The 21174-nt window shown below is 38.7% G+C and overlaps 2 protein-coding genes across 7 annotated transcripts in view; one reads left to right on the top strand and one right to left on the bottom strand.

The window, feature by feature from the left end:
* Positions 1-3189: 3189 nt before the first annotated feature.
* Positions 3190-21174, top strand: part of LOC107587957 (brain-specific angiogenesis inhibitor 1-associated protein 2-like) — a 45649-nt gene continuing 27664 nt past the window's right edge. The window contains exons 1-7 of one of the 5 annotated variants that reach the window (XM_016275937.1): positions 3190-3477; positions 5072-5288; positions 5918-6119; positions 7065-7133; positions 8151-8304; positions 9664-9701; positions 11625-12631. In XM_016275937.1, coding sequence (XP_016131423.1) covers positions 3310-3477; positions 5072-5288; positions 5918-6119; positions 7065-7133; positions 8151-8304; positions 9664-9701; positions 11625-11661 — 885 coding nt within the window. In that variant the 5' untranslated portion in view covers positions 3190-3309 and the 3' untranslated portion in view covers positions 11662-12631. Of the gene's footprint in view, positions 3478-5071; positions 5289-5917; positions 6120-7064; positions 7134-8150; positions 8305-9663; positions 9702-11419; positions 12635-15392; positions 16200-21174 lie in introns of those variants that run through there. The other 4 variants (XM_016275936.1, XM_016275939.1, XM_016275940.1 and 1 more) reach the window with 4 other exon arrangements.
* The window catches only part of LOC107587956 (serine/threonine-protein kinase LMTK1-like), a 55939-nt gene continuing 52367 nt past the window's right edge, over positions 17603-21174 (bottom strand). For both annotated transcript variants that reach the window (XM_016275935.1, XM_016275934.1), the window contains one exon: positions 17603-20018. In XM_016275935.1, coding sequence (XP_016131421.1) covers positions 19990-20018 — 29 coding nt within the window. In that variant the 3' untranslated portion in view covers positions 17603-19989. The remainder of the gene's footprint in view (positions 20019-21174) is intronic.

Below are 21174 nucleotides of genomic sequence, written 5' to 3'. Positions count from 1 at the left end.
TGTGTGTGTGTGTGTGTGTGTGCTGAAGGGATGTTTGCACATGGCTATTTTCTGTAATATGTCATTGTATAACTTGCTCGGACTAAACCGTAAACCCTGATCGTGGACTAGACGTGTGGTGATGTCTTCTGGGAATGTAGTTGAGGCTGTAGGGAGGGGCGGAGAGAAGCCCTTCGTTTTCAAGAACATCCTGTCCAGTAGCTAATCAGTACGGAGGCGTGTGTGGGAAGAGTTCAGAAAGGGCGCACTGAAGAGGGAGAGAAAGCGAGTGTGGTAGAATCAGGAGCCGCGAGTGTGTTGTGTGCGTGAGTCACCAGGAGTGGGCGGTAGGACGGAGACGAAGGCCCCTCACCCACACTGCAGTGTGCTGTACTGTAAGTGGTCCGAGATGTGAGAGACCTATTAGCAGTTGCTCAGAATCACCAACAGTCAATTGCTATGAATATGATGCAAGGTGAATTATATGTTGAAAGGGTTGTGCTACATTAAAAATCTAAAGCAAAAGATCGAGGTCAAGAAGCTGAGGGTCAGGTAGATGGATCCCTGCAGGTTAGGGCTTTTTCAAAACTCTTAGCACTGTTAAGTTTGGCTCATCCTTTCCCCCACTGTTTGTGCTATGGAGAACAATAAAACCTCAGATCATGCAATAAGGATATGTGGTATTACTTTTTCCATCAGTTGATGGTGTCGTAATTTTCATAAGAATAATACAAAGGCAAAAAAATCCCATTGACTTGCATTGTTGGAGGGACCCAAACCATATCTAGAGACCACAGTATCATAGATACTTTTGGTGAGGCTTAATTCATTTGTAAGCAATTAGTTGACAGTCAGAACAGCAATTACTTGACAGTCACCCTAAGAGCACACCATAATCCACTCAGAACACCCTGATAACACACAGAAAACCACTCAGAACACCCTAACAACTCACCGAAAACCACTCACAACACCCTGACAGCACACCGAAAACCACTCACAACACCCTGACAGCACACCGAAAACCACTCACAACACCTAACAACACACCAAAGACCACTCACAACACCCTGAAAACACACCAAAAACTACTCACAAACACCCTGACAACACCGAAAACCAGTCAGAACACCCTAACAACTCACCAAAAACCCCTGACACCACACCAAAAACCAGTCAGAACACCCTAACAACACACCAAAGACCACTCACAACACCCTGACAACACACCAAAGACCACTCACAACACCCTGACAACACACCAAAAACCAGTCAGAACACCCTGACAACACACCGATAACCAGTCAGAACACCCTGACAACACACCGATAACCAGTCAGAACACCCTGACAACACACCGATAACCAGTCAGAACACCCTGACAACACACCGATAACCAGTCAGAACACCCTGACAACACACCGATAACCAGTCAGAACACCCTGACAACACACCGATAACCAGTCAGAACACCCTGACAACACACCGATAACCAGTCAGAACACCCTGACAACACACCGATAACCAGTCAGAACACCCTGACAACACACCGATAACCAGTCAGAACACCCTGACAACACACCGATAACCAGTCAGAACACCCTGACAACACACCGATAACCAGTCAGAACACCCTGACAACACACCGATAACCAGTCAGAACACCCTGACAACACACCGATAACCAGTCAGAACACCCTGACAACACACCGATAACCAGTCAGAACACCCTGACAACACAACGAAAACCAGTCAGAACACCCTAACACACCAAAAACCACTCACAACACCCTGACAACACACCGAAAATCAGTCAAAAGACCCTGACAACACACCGAAAACAGTCAGAACACCCTAACAACACTTAAAAAACCAGTCAGAACACCCTAACAACACACCGAAAACCATTTAAAACCCCGACAACACTCCGAAAATCAGTCAGAACACCCTGACAACACACCGAAATCAGTCAGAACACCCTGACTATCACACCGAAATCCACGCAGAACACCCTAACGACACAACAAAATCCACATAGAACTCCCCGACAATGCACTGAAAACAACTCGCAAAACCCTAACAGTACACTCCCAGCAATCTAAGGGCCCGATCAGACAGAACACGTTTTTTTGCAGTGAGAGGCGCCTTTTTTGAGTTGATTTCTGTTGGCAGTGAGGGTTTTGTGCGCTGTTTATGCACCCCAGGCGCCTCTTTTTGGAGGAGCACTCAGTGCCTGAAGTTGAAAAAAAAAATCAACTCTTGAGTGGAGAAGCGCCCGACGTCATTCGCGTTTTTTTTTTTCCATTGTCCAATTGAAGGAATGGAGAGGAGGGCCTTCTGTTGTGGTGACGAACGTTTACCGTTGCCTAGAAAGTCCGGAGACTACAATGAGAAAAACTTTTGGTGTCTGTCGCAGGTTACCCGGAGCTGTATTTTTTTAAGGTTTTTGCTAATATGACCGTTTACTTAACAACCAAAAACAAAGATTTTAGAGCGCTGGCTCTATAATCCTTTGATTAGACTGACAGAACAGCTGATTTGGTGGTTGCCTAGCAACATAAAAACCGCAGCGGCACTTCTCTTTTTTTTAAAGTCACCAAAAAAAAGAGGCAGTGTGTTGTGCCTCTCGTTTTCAAACCTAAAAAATGCATTCGTTCTGATCAGGGCCTAAAACAACTTTGCTATAACTAAAACCCAGACAGAACACCCTTACAACCACCCAGAACCATTATAGCAGTACCCTATAAACCACTTAAAACACCCTAGCAACACATTAAAACACTCGGAACACCTTTGCAACACAAAAAAACATCTAGAACACCCTAGCAACAAATTCAAAACACCTTAGCAAGTCACTAAAAAAAACACACTATAAACCACTTAGAATACCCTAGCAACAACCCAGAACAACAACCTACTGAGAACCACTCATATTGAACCAACCATATTGAAACACCTTGGCAACCACTCAAATTGTGTTCTGAAAGTGTAAAAATCTAGTCACGATTTTGAAGTAGTAACAATAACTGTAGTAACTCTGGTGTTTTGGCAGAAACTACAGTTACCATGGTATTTTTATTTTTTTTAATGAGCAAGTGTAGTGGTGTAAAATGCACAGAGGACATTTGGCATCTCTCTCTCTCTCTCTCTCTCCCTCATTCACTCACTCAGATACATTTTAGCACACCATATATGGTCAAAACTTTTCCAATGCATCCTAAACTATCTCTGGTGCTTTTTCCTTGCTTGTAGGGTAAGGACTTGTTAACCCAGAAGATCCCAGTGTGGCAGCAGGCCTGTTCAGACCCCAACAAGCTGCCCGACAGGGCCATGCTGCTCGCCCAGCAGATGAGTTCTGGATCTGGCACCCTTCTCTCCAGCCCTCTGCACTCCTCCAAGGGAAACCTGGTCATCTCAGATCCCATTCCTGGAGCACAACCACTGCCTGTGCCCCCCGAACTAGCTGCCTTCATGGGAAGTGGCCTGGGCCATCAGGGGGTTAGTAGGGAACATTTGCCTTCTGTTTTACAAGGATTTATTGTTGATCAGAATATACAAAACAGCATTTCAAGCGTCTCATGTCTTAATGTGAAAAAGTAAACGTTCATTTGCATACTGCAGCTTTAACTGAGCGTAGGATGTTTCAACCTCTTTAAAACTCATTTCTGCAGGCAGTGCTTTAGTTGAGTGGCCCCTCACTAGAGCAGAAGGCTCACACAATGTTAATACAATAACTGAGCCTCCACAGCCATAATGCACTCTCTCTATTGGCGCTGCTGCTGGAGTGATACTCGTATATAACAGAGCTTGTTTAGAAGTCTGACCTCGTCTGCTGGTTTAAAGGGGTCATGACATGAATGTTTTTATTATTTTAATATGTTCCCTGAGGTTCAGTTCTAATGTTAATAAGGTGTTTGCGCATATAAACCCTCAATCTTGGCCCTCTGTTCAAAATATCTGTTTTTAAGGGCTTCTTCCTTAAAGGAGTAGTTCACCCAAAACTGAAAAATCTGCTGAAAATTGTTCACCCTCAGGTCATCCAAAATGTAGATGATGTTGAATCAGATTTGGAGAAATTTAGCCGTAATATCACTTGCTCACCAGTGGATACTCTGCAGTGAATGGGTGCCGTCAGAATAAGAGTCCAAACAGCTGATAAAAACATCACAGTAATCCTCAAATACAATCCAACAAGAGTCCAATCCATCAATTAACATCTTGTGAAAAGCTGCGTGTTTGTAAGAAACTGGCCCTCTGTTCAAAATATCTGTTTTTAAGGGCTTCTTCCTTAAAGGAGTAGTTCACCCAAAACTGAAAAATCTGCTGAAAATTGTTCACCCTCAGGTCATCCAAAATGTAGATGATGTTGAATCAGATTTGGAGAAATTTAGCCGTAATATCACTTGCTCACCAGTGGATACTCTGCAGTGAATGGGTGCCGTCAGAATAAGAGTCCAAACAGCTGATAAAAACATCACCGTAATCCTCAAATACAATCCAACAAGAGTCCAATCCATCAATTAACATCTTGTGAAAAGCTGCGTGTTTGTAAGAAAGAAATCCATCAGTACATTCAAACTGTGGATGGACTTTTTCACTGGAGAAAGCAATATTATGGATTATGAACTCGTATTTTATGTGACACTTTAAAGTTAAAATGCCTTAATGATGAATTTGTTCATTACAAACAGCTTTTCACTTCACAAGCCATTAATTGATATTCTTACTGGTGGTTGTGTGGATTACTTGTGGATTATTGTAATGTTTTTATCAGCTGTGTGGACTCTCATTCTGACGGCACCCATTCACTGCAGAGTATCCATCGGTGAGCAAGTGATGTAATGCTAAATTTCTCCAAATCAGTTCTGATGAAGAAACAAAATCATCTATACCTTGGATGGCCTGAGAGTGAGTACGAAATTATTCTTCTGTCAAAGTGAATGTTCTTCTACTCTTCCATTTGTCCTGTTGTCAGGAGTAGCTCCCTCGCATACACTGTAATGTCAGTAATTGAACGAAATTCCCTGGCTAAAAAAATCCAGACTTCTGTGTGTGTCTGGCATTGCTTATTTGGTGATCTATATGCTTGCAGCGGCTAATGGGTCCTGATGGCATGTCCCTGGTGAACGGGACAACGGGGGTCCATGGAGATGACTACTGGACGGAGGGCGGGGTCTCTCAGGGAAGACCACCCTCTCCACAGAATCAGTCTCAAACACAGAGCCAGCCCCAGAGACAGGTCAGCGACGTCTATTCTAACACCCTGCCCGTCCGCAGGCCCCAGCCTGCTAAAAACAAGACCACTGTGGGTAAGAGAGACCAACCCTTCTGCATATTACCTTTGAGCAAATGGGTGTTTTTGAGCCATAAAGTGCTTTTTGATCTTCTGGGCTTTCGTTTTTCATCCCCAGAACAGGGTTATTATCGCTAACTAAATTAAAAACTAAACTAAAACCACTAAACTAAAACCACTAAAACCAAAGTATTATGTATTATTACTTATTTATTATTTAAGTTAGTTGCCAAGGCAATCGTTTTCATTTAGTTGAAAGTTGAAATACTAATATTACTAAAACCAAAATATAAATTGATAAAAACTATATAGATAATATAGTTAAAAAATAAGTTAAAAGAAAAATAATTAAATGACAAAAACGCAGCAAAATTACTGCAGCTTTAACAAAATGGAAAAAGAAAAATGGGAAAAAAATGGTTAGATGTTAGATTTGAGGTTGGATGGCTAAAATATGTTCAAAATGTTTGACAGCTCATCTTAATACCTCATGGGACATGCAAATTGTATAAATAAATTAAGAGTCAGTAAGTTAATTGTTAAAATTGATTTAATTTAGTTAATTCAGTGTAAACGAGTGTTTTAGTTATTATTGTTATTATTGTATATTATTATTATTATTATTATTATTTGAATCTTCTCTAGGAGAGACACGGACTCTGCCCAGGTCAAGTTCCATGGCGGCTGGTCTGGAGAAGAACGGACGTTCTCGTGTACAGGCCATTTTCTCCCACGCGGCCGGAGACAACAGCACCCTTCTGAGCTTCACTGAGGGAGACATCATCACCCTGCTGGTGCCAGAGGCTCGGGACGGCTGGCACTATGGGGAGAATGAGAAAAACAAGATGTAAGCATTCAATGATGTATACATTAACAACAGAACTTACTTACAGAACTGGGGGGAAAATCTATTTAGTAATGCAAAATATTTTGAAAATCAGAGGAAAATGAATGAGTACTGAACGTCTTTAATGAATCCATGCCATTGCTAGGATTTCTGGGTCCCTTGTCCTGTCCATTTCAGATTATTCTCCTGAGATAAAAACCATAGAAATCTCCCATGTGTCTCCTCTAGAGTTTCAAAAGAGATCTCAAACTGTGTTGATATTTGCTAAGATGCCAAATCATAGTCACATTTAATATGAACTCAATATGAACATATCGCACCAAATTCTCTCATTCTATCTACGTTACTTTTTGTTTAATATAAATGTAATTCTATACTCTTACTATATATGAACAATTATCTTTTCTTTTTTTTTTCGTTTTCATTTCTCCTGAGGAAAAAAATCTGAAACTAAATACATTTTTGATGGAAACAAGCTGACAACCCCATTGAATCCTACACTACACTACCCATAATCCTAGAGAGACTGCCTACTTGGATCAGTCACTGTTTCCATGGAAATGAGAACTGCACCAAAAGAGCTTAGCAGCGCCTGCCAGCTCCCATGAGACATATTTCCCTACACCCTTTAACTACTTGTAAATTTGCATACATACAATTTTTTTGCAATAAACAAAGACTTACAGTATAGTTAATATGTGCACAGTGAGTCCTCTCCAGACAGCGATTTCAGCAGAGATAAATTTGATTACGAGAGTGTTTTACTCAGGAGAGTAGTCTGAGAGGAATGATACTCTGTTTGCTCCCCATTTAATCTATTTTCTATTTAGAAGACGAGTATTTCTAAATAAACTGAGATATTAAACTTTGGCGTATTCTTCGTACACTGGGTTTTAACCATTGTCATGGATGTGGAGTTTCTAAAGAAATGCTTTTTCATTTCAGGCGTGGCTGGTTTCCTTTTTCCTACACTCGAGTGCTGCCTGACAGTGACAGCGAGAAGTTAAGAGTCAAGTAAGTACCCTGAAACACTCTTTACACTTGGCATTAACATGCATTTTCAATGATTGGATCACTCGTGGACAGATTTTGACCACATCCGATGAAGGTGAAAATGCAAATGCATTTTAGTTATCAGCTATGTAGGAATATATGATGAGGTTATACTGAAAATTATGATATACTTCACTTTGCCTAAGTGTGGGCCGCAGGTTCTGGGCTTTTCTTTTTCTTCTCTGGTGATTTGAAAGACAGCAGATATTGTGCTCTTGCGCTTAGATTAAATCACTTGATTTAATCAAAAGTATCTGGTTATTAATCAAATTATTTCACTGGATTATGGTTGGAGTGCTCATTTCTTTTCTTCCCGTTTCTTCACTTCTAACATCCTTTATTGAGGAGTTCATAATTCAATAAAAAAAGGAAACACATAAAATGACTTAAAACATTTTGTTAACACAACCGATTCAGTTAACACAACCTCAAATGCAAAACACACATGGTTTTGAAAAGGCTGCATTTATTTGATCAAAAATACAGTAAAAACTGTAATATTGTGAAATATTACCATTTAAAATGTTTTCGGTCACACGGTCCTTTCAGAAATCATTCTAATATGCGGATTTGTTGCTCAGAAAACATTTCTTATTATTACCAGTGCTGAAAAGAGTTATGCAGCTTAATATTATGTGCCATTATTAATGTTTTTTTTTATTTTTTTTTTTATTTTTTGATTTTAATCTTTGATGAATAGAAAGTTCAGCAGCATTTACTTGAAATATAACTATTAACAAATTAATGTAATGATCAATTTAATGCATCCTTGCTGAATTATTGAAAGAAAAAAAATTCTTACAGATCACCGCTTTTGAGCAGTAGTGGGTGGAAGTAGATATTTGCATTTGCATCTCTATCTGATCACACTGGAGATGCATTGGAATAAATTCAATACGGCGAAAAACTAGCCAGATACAAAACACATGTTAATGGCAGGTGTAAAGATGACTGATTGACTGACCCTTCATCCTGTAGTCTTCACCATGGGAAGAGCAGCAGCACAGGAAACCTGCTGGAGAGAGAGGACATGTCCTTGCCTATGCCTGACTATGGTCTGACTGCCCGACTGTTGGCACAGAGCCTAACACAGACTCGACCACGTCCCTACAGCATGGCAGGCTTCGCACAGGTACACACACACATATTAGCATTAGACAGGAATCTCTCACTAATGTCTCCTTTCTTGGGATTTTTTCTCTTTCAACTGCTCAAAGCTTAATCTATGCGTCAGCTCTTCTTTAATCTGCTCTGTAAAGATTACTGCATGGGGGTTTCTCTTAACATGCATGATTTTCGTATTAAATGGATAGTTCAGCCTAAAATGAAATTTCTGTTATCATTTACTCACTTTCGTGTTGTTTCAAACGCATATGACTTTCTTCTGTGGAACGCAAAAGCTGTTTTCAGAAGCTTCACTTTTTCACTACAGTGAAAGCTTGTTGCCCAGGGGCAAAAAAAAATTTAAAAAAAAATCATACAAATATTTATTCACTGCCGATTCTAGCTGAAATGAGCATTAGTGGCAGTAAAACACCAACAGCTTGTATTCCCTTTTCCATAAATTGTGATTACCGGGGCAGATTATTGATAAATATAGACTTATTGTGCAGTTCCTTTATGACCTTAAAACACTTTTACTATAGTTCATGATTTGTAAACTAATACATTTTGATGTTTGCATCACATAACCAGCTCCATATGTATGGCTTTTCTGACTAATAAACTTGCTCGGTAGCTCACCTGGTACATCAGTGCACTTGCCATGTGGATAGTTTTGTTACGAGTCCAGTGAAACAAGAGTCACAATAAGAGTCCAAAGCCTTGTAGAAGCAAGATAAAATGGCAATGTTACTCCAGCAAATGTGTTTTTACCCCCATGTTTGCTTTTTGTTAACAGTATCAATTAGGTTTAGAGTAGGGTTTAGGTGGTACATTATTTTCCAAACGAGACCGAGCATAAACTCATTGTACATTTAATTTCCCAATTGCCATGATATGTACAACAACCAAGTAAAAGCATTGCCAGATTCAAATAAAACTGAATGCACGTAGCACCACTCACTGGACATTTTACTATTACATTTTTGCGGTACGTGCAAGAAGCAACATCGTATCAATTAGCAGAAACGAGTGGATTTCTGCCCGGATTGGATTTTTTTAATGGTTTTGTAATTTAAAAACAATGCACAAAACTATTGTATGGCTTCAAAAGAGTTGAACTGCCCCCCTTTAATGGTGGTCTTTGTTTATTTTGAAAGCATATCAGCCCCTGATTACATTCTGGTGTCACTGTAGGAAAATAGAATTGAAACATTTCAAACATTATTCCATTTGGAGCGATATGAGAGTGAGTAAATAGTGACAGGGTTAGTGTTTTGTATGAACTGTCCCTTTAATACACTGTGTTGGTGCACCCTTGGATATTTTCCCTCTTAAGCTGGAAATAAGCTTCTAAGCAGCACTGAAATGTTGTTTTTACGAATTCCAGCCAGCGCTAGAGGATTATGACAGTCAGTTTGCCACAAGGTAAGATCGGCTCTTAATGAACAGAAATGACAACACTTAATAATGAATCAGTTTTATGAATTTATCCCAAAATGCCAAAACTGTACTGCTAAGTATACCTCTGTTAGTGAATAGTAGTTAATATCTGTGTTTTTTCCCTTTCTTAGCTCTTGCTTGCTTATGCTAAATGTGCAATGTAGTGCTGATATTTGTTGGGAGACCAACCCTGTTTTATCAGAGAATTGTAAATGGTTTGACGAGAAGGTTGTGTGTCTGTCTGTTTTCGTGAGTGGAGCGAATGAGCTGTTGGATTGCGAGATGCATCGTTGTTGACCACACTGTAAGCTCATTGTGTGTGTGATCCATTAAGGTCAGGATCAGAGCTGCTCATAGTCTGTGTACCTTGAACTCATTGTCTCTAGAAGCCTCTAGTTGAGATGCAGTTCACTTACAATAATGTTTCAGGTTCAGCACATTTGAAAGTATATATGGAGAGCAGACAATAGCTTCATATCAACCCGTCAGTTTATAAAAAACTGTGTACAGTAATGCACTTACAATGAAAATGTGTTAATTACAAGGGTTTAAACATAGAAATGTGAAGCTTGTGCTTTCTTTCAAGCAGATAAATTAAATTAAAGCGAAATTGTGTGCATCTTCGGTTTTGCAGTGAGAGTACTATTTCAAATGCATTATCCGTGTTACTCCTGTTGACATATTTGTCTCTATTCAACAGTCTTTTCAGGTAGCGGAATTTACTAGGTTTAATGTTTGTTTTTTCATGTTCATAAGTTTTTTTTTGTTTTTTTGAAGGAATGAATACCATCATTCAGCAGGTACACATTAAATTGATCAAAAGTGACTGTAATGGGATTTATAATGTTTTATAAAAATGTTTTACAAATAATAATTTATAAAGATTTCCATTTCAGATAAATGCATTTTTTTAAACTTCTTTGATGAAAGATGCTGTAATATATATTATCGTTTTCATTAATATGCAGATTTGCTGGCAATTTTTTTAGAGTGATTTCTGAAGGATCATGTGACACGATACTTGAATAATGGCTGCTGAAAATTCAGCTTTGCAAGACGGGAATAAATTATATTCTGAAATATATTTAAATAGAAAACAATTATTTAAAATTGTAATAATATTTCACAATATTCCTGTTGGTACTGTATTTTTGCTTAAATAAATGCAGCCCTGGTGAGCATAAGAGACCTTTCAAAAACATTTTATGATTAAAAAATCAGAACAGACCCCAAATTTTTAAACGGCAGTGTGTTACTATAACTTTGCATCGACAAAATTATTATGAGATTGTATCACGTAATGTTTCTATATTTTTGTGAAAGTATGTGTGAACTGTAATGTCCTGCCTCGTAAATGTCAGTTGTAAGTGCATTACTGTGAACCTGATTTAAGGAACAACTCGAAAGATTTATATTGTAGATTGTATTTAAGCCGGATTATTTCTAGATAGCTTTAAGATACATCTTTACCTGACCTTTTACCAATTTTGATCCTGTCTTTTCAATTTGATCGTTGTCAATTGAAAAGGGCACTTTAATGTCTCATGGCACATTCAGTAGCTGTGTAGTTTGATGTTAGACAGGATGAGGAATAAGCCCCCTTACAGCCTTCACTCCTGCTCATTTGTGGCTGTCTTGTCTTTTCTTCGTTTCTCTCTGAATGTGTCCGACCTGGCAAGCTTCCTTCTCTCTTTGTTCCACAGTTCCGATGGCAAATTGATTTCGACAGTGTGAACACAGACAGACTATCAGACACAGATCCGGATAGCACAGGGGCCACGCCCCTACTTCCCTTAGCCCCTCCCCTTTTAAGCTCTGCCTCCACACACCTCCTCCTCCAATGGAAGGGGCCAGTCTCATCCCTCCTTTCTGTCCTCTCTTCCTCCCTGCGTCTTGCCGGGGTGATAGTGGTGGTCGCGTGTGGTGGGTCGGGGGGGAACTCTGAGAAGAACGACCGGAACGCAGTCCAACTGCTCGCCTCGCTGCTTTACGGACTCTGATTCGCCTGTAGTGACGCCGCTATGACATCGCTGTGGACTCCAAAGAGACTGCTTACCACTTCCCGTCTTTCATGCATGAGCACAAGTTTTGCTATATGGTTGTTTTTTTAAAATGACATCCTCATGTAAAAGTGCCAAAAGAAAAGCTAATTTGGTCTTTTGGAGCAGCTCTCCTCATTCCGAAGCTCTTGCTGAGTGTTTTTCTAAGCAGATGTAATGGGAGCCTCATGCCAAATGAGGAATGTTTTTTGGTTTTTTTTGTTCTTCTTTGTGGTTTAGCTGTGCAGAGTGTACTCTCTCTCTCTCTCTCTCTGTGTTTTTGAAGAGCATTTGCATTTTGTGAATCCCTCATGTATTACCTGGTGCTCCTCTGGTCCAGAGGCTGTGTCGCTTTGTGCCGCAACAAGCTTAGATTTTCCTCCGATTCACCCACGAAATTGGAATGATTGGAAGGAAAATAAAAATTTTCCCTCATTAAATAAGTGCCAAATGAGAGTGGACCTATGAAACTGGAGTGAAGGTCGCATGAGCTTCAAAATCCTCGGGTGGGACTGTGCTGTTCGTCCAGACCAGCACGTGTCCACTCACCCTACATGCATGAAAGAAAAGTGCTCTGAGCAGAAACCTTTTCCCCCCAAAAAAATCCCGTTATCCTGTCTCAGACACCTTGAAGTATGGGGTCAGAATAGTATCAAAATTAATATTTTGACGGTATGATTTTACAAATGTGTGACATAATTCACAAAATTTGTTTCAAATATTCCTTTGAACGGTGTATTCACAAATGTTTAAACTCGTGAACTGATGGATAACATTGAATGTATTATTTTCTGAGAGGTTTTGAGCGAAAAATAAATTTTGGCAAAAATACTAAAATTCACTTTTTTGGTAAAATAGTGCTTGAGAGGTTTTGATTCAAAAATACATTTTGCCGAAAAATACCAAAATTAACTTTTTGGTAAAATAGTGATTGAAATGGCAAAATGTATTAGATTTTTTATTTATTTTTCACCAAGTACATCCTCTTTAGTCAATCAAGTGAGAGTTGGAGATCAATGCATTGGACAACACTGAAATGAAATGCAATGTGAAAGGGCCTTAGGCACCATTCACTCAAAAATGAAATGACTGTCATCATTAACTCACCCTCACGTTGTTCCAGATCCTTTGCTTTGGTTTATCTTTGAAACACACATTAAAGGGTTAGTTCACCCAAAAATGAAAATTAGCTTGTGTTTTACTTACCCTCAAAGCATCCTAGGTGTATATGACTTTCTTCTTTCAGACGAATCCAGTCAGAGTTATATTAAAAATTGTCCTGGCTATTTCAAACTCTATCATTGCAGTCAGCGGGTGTTGCAGTTGAACAGTCCACAAGTCGTCAAATAAAGCTTGCGCATTCATAATAAAACATGACGCAGACGGCTCCGGGGGATGAATGAAGGCCCCCTATAGTGAATCCATGAGTTTTTGTAAGAAAAATATCCATATTTCAAACGTAATAAACACTTTTCTCTCACTTCCGTTATCTGTCATACGCGGCAGTAAAGAAAGTCATGTACACCTAGGATGCTTCGAGGGTGAGTAAAACACAAGCTAATTTTCATTTTTGGGTGAACTAACCCTCTAAGATCATTTTAATGAATCCTGAGAGGTTTCTGTCCTTCCAGGTAACAAAAAAAAACTTATGGGTTTGAGCAACATGAAGGTGAGTTAACAATGACAGAATTTTCATTTTTGAGTGAACTATCTATTTAAATTATGCCTTTGTGAATATATGAATTTTATTTTGTGAATATCAATCAGGTTACACATTTATGTATCATATCATATGTGAATATATTAATTTTAGCCTATTCTGAGCCCATACAGAAGTGCCACCAGCCCATGTCTCTAAAACATTCCCGTTGTAGTATGTTTTCATGCAGTTTTAGGATGTTGACTGACAGATCCTCTGGATCTGTGGTGTAGTCCTCGCTGTGTTGATGTTCTTTTGTTTCTTCTTCTTTCTTTTTTTTTTCTTGGAAAATAAGACAAACTAGGAAAAATGCACAAGAAATCAGTGTAACAATCACAATATGCATGCTGAGGAGGAACATAGTGAACATTGACCTTGAATGTATGGTGACTTTTTACGAAAGGAATAAATAAATATCTATATATTAATAAAACATTTATTCAAATGAGCTTCTGATGATTTTTAACTTTGTCATCTTGAATTTACAAGTATTTGCATTGAGCTTCAATGGGTGCCGTGCAGCTAACTCAGCAGAAAAGACCTTTATTGCGATATCCATCATATTTCATGATGTTATTTACTGATATATTATTTTATCAAATCTATACATTTAAAATAAACCAAATATATATGGCATGAGCAATTTTGGGCCATTAATGGTTAATATTATTCAGTTTTTTTTTGGCTTTTTCACTTTGCACCCACATACCAACAAGATATGCTCAACTGGGTCGTCCACAAATAAAATGTCATCTTTTGAGACCAACTATTAACCAACATTGCACGAACCTGAAGAGCACACCGTTCTAATCTAGCATAACGTTTGTGTACTTGTGATTCATGACGTCATGTCTGTATGAATATGTGACCGTGTGTGTTTTTCGGTGTCTGTGCTTGCCTGCTCGCCTTTTTTCTTCTTATCTTCTAAGATCTGATCTATTTGAGATGTATAAGACATGTCAGTTTTTTATAAGCATGCATCTTATATGAAGAACTGTGAAGGATTTGATATTGAAATGTGCTCTTCAACAGTTCATTGTTTTCCATACACATCTCTTTACTAATTGGACCTCCTAACCAAACTGCTATGGGCAGACCTTTCATTTTGCACTATATTTTGAACCCATGCCATTTCTAGAAGTGTGTTATTGACTCATCTACAAACATAAGACTGTGACGTCATCCATGAGCAGTCCAAAAAAAAAAGCACCATGTCACAGAGCAAGTAACCTACTGTACGGCCATTGTACGCAACACTAACAGTCATGTGAATGCGGTGGAAATGTAGCCATGCATAACCTCGGTCTGAGCTGAGATCTCAGGTACAAACCCCTGGACTCTCTTTACTTTCCAGTTTGGGTCCTGAATTGTCCCGGTTCTGAGTGTTGCAGGACCTCCGTAAGTCACCTGCCTCCATCGCTGCTCAGCCAAACCAATCATGCCCTTTCTTTTATTCTTTTAATTTTGGTTTCGTTTTCGACTCTCATTCGCTGTGCGGCTTAAACGGACAGTAGGACAGCTTCACAACTGTTTCGTCTCATGCCGCCACCTGCCTCTCTGGTTGGTCTTTGGCTTTTTGTGTGTGAGCTGTTGTTCATACCAGCCAGAGAGGTCATAGGTTGCCAGGAAATGGTGTTGGCGCTGGAGGTAACCCCGAATCTAACTCTTGCATGCATCTATCAATGCTGACAGAAGTAACTATGTCTTGTTCCATTTGCATGCCTGCTCCAAACACCCTTCATAGACTCTTCTCCAGATACCTGTTCATAAGTATATGTCAAATGAATCACTGTATGCCTTTCAGCAGTACCTTTCTTCTGTATCCCAAATCAAAGTGGAGTAGAGCTGTTTATGTGTCATAGAGTTCAGTGGGTCACTAGCGCGGGCCGTGTTGTGGGCGTACTGACCGTGTTTGTTCTCCACCCCCTCTCCATCTAGTGACCGTTCCCTGGAGGTCTACCTCAGGCCAAGCATCATGGACGACCGATCCGCTCCTCTCTACTACTAGAGGGGCCTTGCAGTGGCCTGTGCACTGTCGCCCTCTTCTGTTCTGTCTGTGTCATTGCAGCAGCATGCGGAGGCAGAGCACATGCATTTACCCACAGGGCACGGAGGATAGAGCTGGTTATGTTCTTAAAGGATTAGAATAAGGATCTTAACTCTGTAGCTATATAATTAACGGTATTTGTATCCACCGATTCACGTATTTCAAAAGTTAACCGCTTTTCTAAATGGTGTTCTTCGTTAACAAATCAGGCACAACCGAAATGACAGTGTGCTTTTTTTTTTTCTTTTTTGGAGGGAAAGTGTAAGCCTGATTGTTTAAACATGAGATCTTTTATTTGAATGAATGTGAAAAATGTAAAAAAGTGAGTAATTTGGTAGATATTATTTCTATAAATGCAGTTCTATAGGGAAGCCTTTTTTTCTGTCAGTTATGTATGTTTTGTGGCACATGCCTCTATCACTCATTTCAGAAAGCTGATGAAACCTCTTTGCAGGGATCTTGATGCTGTGGTCGCTCCGTATTAAACAGACCACTGTGCTTTTGCTAAAGTTCTAGTCATGCCTCTGTGAATTCTCTGTCTTTGCAGAGATCTGTACAGTATATTAGATGCAATATATAGTGCAATTTTTCATGCAAGTGGCACTGACACAGGAACTGTGCCTTTTCCTGCTGTTTTGTGCTCAATGCGGTTCTGAATATCTGTAACTCCACTGGTGTAAGTAAAGGGAATTGCTTTGTGATATTTTATTGTTCCATTTGATTTTTGTACTATTATTTGCTTCTACTGTACTTTTTTTGTTCTTTTCCTAGAAATTCCAATGACTGTTATAGATATATAAGGGGGTTTATTTGTCTTCACCTGCTGCTTTTGCTTTTCCTTTTCCACATACTGAGCAATACTGCTTATTAAATATCAAAAATAGACTTGCTGAATACTAGTGAAAATATTAAATTGCCGGTTCTGTAAATATATCTTTTGGTTTGTTTCTGCTTGAGGGACTGAAAATTTACTAGAGCAGTATATATAAGCACTGATTTTCAAAATGTTATGGAAAATACAATATCAGCTAGTTTAGATACTGCTATGAATTGCATGTTTTATATATTAGGGCATCTACTGTGGATGGTGTGAGAAAGGTGGGATTGTTGTGTGATTCTTCAATGGAACGGAAGATTTTGTGTCTGATCAGCAATTTTATTTTTGTTTTTGGCTTTTCTGTTTATTCTTATTTATGGAGAACTGCTAATGTATGTGAAAATCCTTGTCTTTTCTGAAATAAAAAAGCAAATGTAAACTGCAGCACATTCAGATTATATAGGTTCAAATGGCTGAGATCTCGTGTTTTAGAAATGATTTTATTTTCTTCCATTTAACCTCAAGCTGTTCTTTGGATCATCTCAAAACATGCTGGAGAACATCATCAACAAGTTTGAGACAAACTAGAAAAATGCAAAACAAGTGTGTGTGTATGCATGTGTGTGTGTGTGCATATATATATATATAAGAGGTGTAACGGTGCGCGTATAGTGTACCGAACGGTTCAAGGTTAAATTCCAAATGGAAGTGATCATTCCTATCCCTTTGGAGTGGGGACTTTGGAGTGAGCAGGGCACGTGCGTGCCATTATGTAGTCGTTTGGAATGCACTTGGCAAAGGGAGCGATGTAATTTCCTCATTATCTTCAGCTGGGATGTTCCCGTAACAACGTAGCACGGTGTCCGTCAGCAGATTCGCTGATGGACACCGGCAAAAAAAAATATACATTTTATATTTTTAAAAGTTGTATATATATTAATTTTTATATATTATATAGCACATTTTAAAAACTTTTTAAAATATAAAATGTATGTTTATTTGCAACAGTTATGCTAACAACAATAAAAAGACAATTATGACAATAAAACCGTGACATCTGCTGATGGACACCGTGCTGGAAATTACATCGCTCCCTTTGCCAAGTGCATTCCAAACGACTACATAATGGCACGCACATGCCCTGCTCACTCCAAATTCCCCACTCCAAGGGGATAGGAATGATCACTTCCATTTGGAATTTGGCCGTGAACTGTTCTGTACACGATACGCATACCGTTACACCCCATATATATATATATATGAGGAGTCTTTAATAACTGTCACAGGCACAAGGACGAACTATAGTTTGGTTTATTTTTTGAATAGTACAGTAGGCATGAGTCGTGAGGACATACGGTTCGACAGCTATGAGGCAGTAACAACAGACTTCTCCCCTCAACGCTACATTCAACATTGTTCACTTTCCTTTGACCTTTCTTTGGCAACCACAACCAGTCGAATGAAGCACTGATGTTCTGAATGAGAAAAAGTACCTACTGCCGCAAGGTTTAGCACAGTATAAAACTCTTGAAAGGCATACAGCGAGAAAGCGAGGGTACAAGTGCAGTGATTGTGACTTACAGCATTGGCACAAATGTGTATGGGCTCCAGTGATTCAAGGCAGAGCATGACGGGTACAGCTGTACGTTACATTTAAACAGATCATGGTGTAAAACAGGTCATAACTTTTCTCGGTGTTACACCTCTGATCATATAGGGACAAAAGACCAAATATATTGAGAGAAACTTGTAGAAACACATGAGGCCCACATGCCGTCTGGACCATCTGAATTGTTCTGTAGTATATTTTTGAACATCTATTTGTTATTGGATTTAACAAAAATAACACTTCTGAGACCAGGCATCATCACAGACGGAGGATCAGATCTGCAGGAGCTGCCGTTATTGTTTGTAACACATTTTGTTCATAGACGAGGTGGTCACTCTTCTCTCTTTAACTTGTTTATGTGTCTTTGAGTACCACAATTGTGAAGTATACACCTGTGACGTTGATAACCCGCTGGTTTATCCTGAAATCAGTTCCTGTAGCTCTCGGATTCAAAGCAAAAGTTATTCATGCCCGAGACTGATTGCTGTGATGGACTTGCTAAAGTTCTGATCCTGACAAGCACCAATAAACTTATCACCATCAGTACCACCAGGGTCATTCCTCTTATACTTCCTCTTATTTTCATGCCCCTATCATATACGGGATGATATATTAAATTCAAGTTTTGAAACCCAAAGAATTGAATGTCTGAGCTACAGCTCCAAATATGGCAAAGCACCATAGATGTATCATAAATGTAGCTTATTTAATTCATCCGAAGTCATACAGTAGCTTTATGTGAAGAACAGACTGAAATTTTAATTTATTATAATCGCTTGATAATTACAAACATAACAGTGAAACCTTGCACTCATGTAAACATTCAAAAGTTGCCGTCAAAAAGCATGACTGTGCCATGCCAAAGTTTGGATGTATCTTTTTAAATAACTTAAATTCTTATATTTCTCACATAAAGTTACTGACCTCAGAGCACACAGAATGTAGCACATGAGCTTTTTTAAAAGTGTTTAAGTGCCTTATATCTCTGAAAGTTTGAATTGCTGCATAACAGGAATGACCCATATGTGAGCGATCATATATATGCATGCTACCATAATAGTTGGTCTATTATCGGTTCTCCTGCAATACTGTTATTGCTTCTCAGCACAAACAAGTACTGTACTATATCACTGTCATCCATAAAATATTTTGGATATTTTGATCTAGGGATTTAAAGATCTAACCAGAGGAGAAGTGTTAGAGTTAGTGATTTTTAATAAGATATAAATTAGATCTTGATTTTGATGAAGTACTTGATTATGTGGTAAGAGATGTATAAAGATATCTTAAGTCATTGATGAAAGTGCAGGTAGTTGTTGTATGAAAGTTCTTCGGCATTAAAAATAAAGCAAAACACTGTTTAAGACTGTATGAGGACGTTTAAGTGTGATGGTTTATATTGTTAATATATCTACTTTTGTACCATACCCAACACCCCTGAGCTAAAGTTTAGTTAAAAGTGGTCAAATATAGAAAACATCACATTTGAGCAGCTTGTAGTGAGGGGCTCAATGTATATAATTTGTTGCACCCTCAATAATAAATGTGGGTCTTTCTTTTATGAGGGCAGAATATATTGTAACTATTTTTATGAAGCTTATTGGGTCAAACTGAAAAATGTAAAGCACTATGACAGATCTTTCAGACTCTAAACCACATACTGACAATATGAGGCATGACAAGCAAATGAGAAGAGCAGCCTTGTATCTATATTGTTTCCTACAAGTTATATGTAAAAAATGATTTCAGCATGATACTGATATTGAATTGTGCAAATAAGTTATAATCTTCTTACCTCATGTTCTAATACATAGATAATAAATATGTTTTTATACAGATCTTTCCTTCTGTTTTTATAACTGTTGTCCTCAAAAAACTGTCACTCAACCACCATCTGTCTAGGAACACAAGGGAAGGGCTGGCTGATCCACTACAATATGAGGCACTGTGTCCAAACAGCATATCAGGTTGACAGGACCCTTTTGTCCAGCACAGTCTGATGAGACCAAATCAAACCATATGGGTTCTAAACACCTCTTCAATTAAATGGGTAATGACCCCTTCACTCCTGGGCCCCATTCTCACTGTTACCTGTGTGACAAAAAGAGAAAGCTAGTTAACTTTTCAATGTCAACCCTGCATACAGCAACAAACTAAAATGTAAAAGCATTAGATAAAGCACCTAATGTTGTATCAACCATGTCTTTAAGGCTCACACTGAAAGCCTTAGTGCTCAATTCCGATTTTTGCTCAGATCCGATTTTTTTGTATAGCTATTCACATTGTTGTTTTAAATGTGGCCAATATCAGATTTCCAGTGTGAACAGATCATTGTTCTGAACTGACCTGCATGAGCAAAAGAACAATGCGAACAGGGTTTACACGTTTTCACAACAAAATCTGCCCAATTGCTTCTCAAAACTAGTCGAAACAACCCGTGGCAACAGTGGAAAAAGTAGCCCAATTCCGCAGGGAAACTGTAGTGTGTTTGCCAACACTTGCACAGCACACTTATACGAAGGTAAACATGGAGGACATAAAGTAAGCAACTATGCGATTTATTTATAGTGCGATCTGCTGCAAAAGCCAGCGAAATTTTGTGCAGGCAATCTGAAAAATAAAGACAAGTATGTGACAAAAGAAACTTTTATGATACGTTGCTTGTATAGAGTTGTCATTGTAATACTTATGAGTTCTGACACATCAAACTTCCACTGATTACCTTTCGCAATTGTCTTGATAACTTTAGGTATGTAAAATTTTTGAAATGTCTCCCATCAGCACGGAATTATGACGAATGTCGATCTAGAGTAGGGTTTTTTTTTCGATACCGGTGCCAAATCGATACTTTTAAAAATGGTTCCGATGCCTGAACTGATACTTATAAAAAAATAAACATAAAAATTCCCCAAAAAAATTATAGATTGGTCATTAGCACTATGAACACATGATGTCTGTTTCATTCATATTGGATGCCAGAGGGCACCCTCGCACAGAAAATTCACATATCCAGTCACAGAATTAGCGGAACACATGACCCACCAGGAAATCCCTTATATAGACAAAGACATTGCTATAATAGCTATAACTGAGTAATCAGAACATATAAACGTTTTGAATTATAAAACAAAGGCAATAAACACTTGACTGCGACAATAGTTTATCTGTGTTATTCAAGCCATCTCTGGTATTTTCATAATTAAGTATATTTATAATCCATTGCTAATCGATGTATTCTTTTTAAAGT

The sequence above is a fragment of the Sinocyclocheilus grahami genome, unplaced genomic scaffold (genome assembly GCF_001515645.1).
Source record: "Sinocyclocheilus grahami isolate Dianchi unplaced genomic scaffold, SAMN03320097.WGS_v1.1 scaffold97.1, whole genome shotgun sequence".
Classification (NCBI taxonomy): domain Eukaryota; kingdom Metazoa; phylum Chordata; class Actinopteri; order Cypriniformes; family Cyprinidae; genus Sinocyclocheilus; species Sinocyclocheilus grahami.
The sequence above is the reverse complement of the archived record's forward strand: the minus strand, read 5'-3'. Positions and strand labels throughout refer to the sequence as shown.